Below are 4,674 nucleotides of genomic sequence, written 5' to 3' on the forward strand. Positions count from 1 at the left end.
GCAAGGCGTTGGGAAAGATGTTCCACGCCGCTCTCCGCTGCCGCTTGAGCCCACTCCGCTGCCGCCGACTGCGCCTGTCCCCCATGCCAACGGTGAGCCCCCAAGCGCCCTGCTGATGCCACTGCAGCGCCGCGCTCAGGCCCCCTCAGCCCCCTCGGCACCGAGCACCGCTCGCTCCGCGTTCAATGCGCATCCAGCTGCCGCCGTCATGCCTTCGCAACTCCCGATTGTGCCAGCCCCGGCTCAAATGCCGCGGGCTGCCCCCCCGCCGCCGCCCGCGCCGATGCCGATCAATGCGCTGCCCACGCCAATTGCTGCCGGCCCCAGTGCTGGAACGTCCGTCAGGCAGCAACAACGCCGCGCGTCACCAGCGCCACTGACGCGCGGACGTGGCCGACCGCCGAGCACACCGGCTGCACGCTCACGCGCAGGCGCCTTGCGCGCCGTCAACCACCAAACGCCAGCCCGCCGCCCTACCGCGCGTATCATATATCCGCAAACAGTGCCGACGGCCGTCCGCACGCAGTGGAGCCGCACCTTTGCGTGCGCGGTCAGGAACGTCAACGACAATGTCGAGCGCGCTGACGACTCCCGCTCGTCCGAACTTTTTAAACTTTAAGGTTTAGAAGCAAAAGCTAACTAAATCGGCTCTATAATGTTTATGAGTTAGTTTGTGGAGGTCTGCACTGCTTTGGATGTCCTCGCGGACCTTACGCGACGTGCGCTGGCGGACAGCCGCGGGTCACACGGGCGCAATCGGCGCGCACTGGCCCCGCATGGCACGCATACAGGCGGGCGAAGCCCTTGAGGACGAGGATGATGACGAGGTCACGGATGAGCGAGAGGCGGCTATCCCGCGTGTTCGGCGCCGCAAGCTGTCAGCCGAACAAATCATGGCGTTGCGTATGGAACGCATGCTCGCACTCGGCAATGTGACACGCGCCGCACGCATGCTGGCGTCAGCACCCAATGCGGATACCCGTCTGCCTGAGGTCATCGCGGCCCTACGCGAGAAGCATCCTTTCGCTGAGCCCCCGGCCCCGCTGGAGGACAACACTCCGCCGCTTCGCGTTGACGAGGACACTTTCAAGCGCGCTCTGGAGCTATTCGAGGCCAAGCGCGGCTCGGCAGGTGGGCCCACCGGCATGACGTACGAGCACGTGCTAGCTGCGGTGAAAGGCTCATCCGAGGCCTTCAATGCCAGCCTAAAATTCATCAACCACATGCTTGCGGGCAAACTCCCGCGCCATCCGTCGCTGCTTGACTCGTCCCTCGTGGGCTTGCAAAAGCCCGACGGTGGGGCACGGCCCATTGCGATAGGGGAGGTGCTATACCGCCTCGCAGGCTTAGGCGCAATGACCGCGTGCGAGAAACTTGGTCGTTCACTTGCGCCTCTCCAGCTCGCGGTGGGCGTTTCTGGAGGACTAGAGGCCCTTGCGCACGCCGTCCGCTCAGCGCTAGCGTCCGACTCCGAGGCGGCATTATTGACCGTTGACATGGCAAACGCCTTCAATACAGTGGACCGGTCGGCGCTCTTCAAGGCGGTGCAGAAACACGTGCCCTCTTTGTTGGCGTACGTTCAGTGGTCGTGCGGCGCCCCTACAAACCTGCATGTTATTGGAGCGCAGGCGGGCACTCCTCCGATTCAGTCATGCATGGGGGTGCGCCAAGACGACACATTGGCCATGCTGCTCTTTGCCCTTGTGTTGCAACAGATCCAAGAGCGCACCTCAGCAGCGGCGCCCACCGTCGCCACAATGGCGATCGCCGACGACATCAGCCTGGTTGGCAAAGTTGACGAGCTGCGTGCCGCGTTTCTGGCGCTCACAGGGGCGCAAGGGGTTGCGAGCGTTGGCTTGCGCGTGCAGCCGCTCAAGTGTGCGCTCACCGCGGGCCCCTTGCCGGCAATTGCGGCGCTGGCGGCAGACCTGGGCATCATGCATTGCCCGGAGGGAATCACGGTATGCGGCACGCCGATCGGCACGGACAGGTACGAGGCAGCGACCCTGGACGCCCGCGCGGACTCCGTTATCGCACAAATTCACAAAGTCGGGGCCTTGCCGGTCAGTCTTCAGGCACACTTTGCCTTGCTCCGATCCTCTCTGTCCCTTCGCATGGCGCACCTCATGCGCACGGTGCCGTGGGGCTCCCTGCAACACAGCGTTGCGCGAGTGGAGGAAGCCATTACAGCGGCCGCGGCTGCGCTTTTTCAGGTGCCTGTAACTGGAGCGCAGTCGGTGAGTGCGATTCAACAGCTCAAACTCCCCTTGCGGCACGGCGGATTCGGACTGCGCGACGCAACGTCGCTTGTCGCAGACGCGGCGCTGGTCGCGGGGGCCTCCAAAGCGCAAGCGGTTATGAAGGAAGGCCTGGATGCATGCAAGCCTTTCTCGAGCGTGACAAGGCCAAGGTTATTGACCGCTTGGCAACGTGTCCTTTGATGATGCATCTGAGGCATGCAAATGGGACCAGAGCGCGCGTGACCTGCCAACCGAGTTTATTGAGGCGGAGCTGCCCGGGGTTCAGAAGTCCGTGTCACGCCTCGTTGGCGATCGCTTGGGCGCAGCCTTCCTCGACGCCTGTGATACTACCACCGCGGAGGGTCGGCGCGCGGCGGCGCGTATCCGCAGCGCGTCCTGTGGACCAGCATCGGCATGGCTGACTGCGCTGCCCACCGGCGCCCACTTTACGCCTTAGCAATGGCGAATTCTTTGCACGAAGGCACACGGCACCCAGAGAAACCCAGAAATATCTAACAATAAATATGGGCGGTATCTAGTGCAGCCAGCACGCGCACAGGATCTAGGACACTCGACTGTCAACCGACAGTCAGGGTGGTACCTATCCATCCCATACAACAACCATGCAGCAGGTCCCACAGCGAACCAGGCTCAGGGAAGCCCAGAAAAATCTCAGGATGGATCTGGGCAGTACCTAGCAGGGTCAGTTGTACCGGGGGAGCTGGGAAATCCAGTTGTGAACCAGCAACATGGGCGGTACCAATCCACCCTAGCAGGGCAGCCAGACAACCCAGCCCAAGGCCAAACACACTCAGAGAAACCCATGGAAATTCAGAAATGAACCTGGGCAGTATCTAGTGCACGGTAGGGGCTCCACACGTGGTATGAGAAACCCTGAAAATGCCTGCAGGGCAAATTCAGGGTGTACAACCGGGCACCCCCACCCCACCCAAGGACCGCCAAGGGAGCGTATAGCTAGCCAAGAAGGCTGTGGAGCAATCAAGATGGCAGCGCTGGCCGGGCAGTGGTAAGGCCGCCCCTTGCCAAAAGCAAGCGAGCCCTCATAGCATGCCTCCCGTACCGCCTCCAACCCGGCAACACCTCGGCTGTGCGTTGTTTCCGGCTCGTGTCTTGCGTGCCTGGGCGCGTGTAATGTTTGCTTGGTAGAAAAGTGCTGGCCCGTACACGCTGTGGAGGTGTGCTACTGCGTCTGCGAACGCCGTGGGCTGGCGTCTTGTTGGGTAAGCGTCCGACTTATGTAGTCTCGGGAAGGGTCCTGGCCCGTACGCTGTGTGCAGTGGAGGATCGCTGCTAGCGCTGTGGTGGGTTGGTCTACTAGGGGTGCTGGTGGGCCGTCGTGTATCTGGCGGAGGCAGTGATGGATACGACTGAGGCCGTCCGCGATGTTGGTTTTCCCGGGGATGTGCTGGATCTTCATGCGAGGGTACATGGCAAGTACCGTTCCTGAATCCGGACCTGCCATCGATTGAGGTTGGTCTTCTTCAGCAGGTACGTGAGGGGGTTGTGGTCGACGTACACGGTGAACTCCGCTCCTTCCAGGTAACACCGCCATACCTTCAGAGCGTGGATGAGCGCTGTGAGTTCCCCTGCTTGCCTGACGCATCCTCTAGCGTTGCCTGATCCAAGCGAATGCTGCCGTCTGGCTGTGGCAGTTGAGTCGCTGTGGTGAGTCTTGCCTCGATGTTGGCGCGCTTCGTGGTGAACGCTTTGGACTCGTATGCGATGACCCTGGGGTGACCGTGTCGTCCCGTTGGATCAATACCGCTCCGATGCCTTCGCAGGAAGCGTCCGTGATGACCTCGTATGGGCGTTTGGGGTCTTCCACCGCTAGGAGTGGCGGGGAGATGAGCGCCGTTTTGATGGCCTCGAACGCTTCCAGCTGTTTAGCGGATAGCTTGATCTGCGAGTGCTTCTTGCCACCTGTGAGCGCGGTGAGGGGCGCTGCCATCACAGCGTAACCCTCGATGAATCTCCGGAAGTAGTTGGCGAGGCCCAGGAATCCCCTGAGCGCAGTCGCTGTGGTTGGCGCTGGCCAGTCGCGAACCGCTTGGGTTTTCTTGGGGTCCGTGCGGACGGAATAGCCGCTGATGATGAAGCCGAGGAATTTGAGTTCCGTCATGCCGAACTTGCATTTGTCGAACCGTACCGACAGGGATTTGTCAGCCAGGCGTTGCAGGACGGCCTGCATGACGTGGTCGTGCTCCTCCACTGAGTTGGTCATCACCAGGATATCGTCGAGGTACACCATGACGGTTCCCTGTTCGATCAGATCTCCGAAGATGTTAGTCATCATCCTTTGAAAGGTAGCTGGCGCATTGGTGAGGCCCATGGGCAGAACTTTGTACTCGAACAGCCCTTCCGGGGCTGTAAAGGCTGTGAGGTGCCTGTCTTTCGGTTGGATGCCGATCTGCCA

At 61.4% G+C, this 4,674-nt stretch overlaps 1 protein-coding gene across 1 annotated transcript; it reads left to right on the forward strand.

Moving 5' to 3' along the window:
• Positions 1-776: 776 nt before the first annotated feature.
• On the forward strand, positions 777-2,441 carry LOC149810487 (uncharacterized). The gene has a single exon (XM_089994242.1). It carries the CDS (start codon positions 777-779, stop codon positions 2,439-2,441), a length of 1,665 nt encoding a protein of 554 aa, XP_089850368.1.
• Positions 2,442-4,674: the final 2,233 nt, after the last annotated feature.

This window comes from Nuphar pumila, unplaced genomic scaffold, assembly GCF_984573655.1.
Source record: "Nuphar pumila unplaced genomic scaffold, dmNupPumi1.hap1.1 HAP1_SCAFFOLD_333, whole genome shotgun sequence".
Taxonomy (NCBI): Eukaryota; Viridiplantae; Streptophyta; class Magnoliopsida; order Nymphaeales; family Nymphaeaceae; genus Nuphar; species Nuphar pumila.

Bases quoted from the DNA above. Each gene is read 5' to 3' on its own strand.
- LOC149810487 (XM_089994242.1), top strand. From the start codon at position 777: ATGGCACGCATACAGGCGGGCGAAGCCCTTGAGGACGAGGATGATGAC.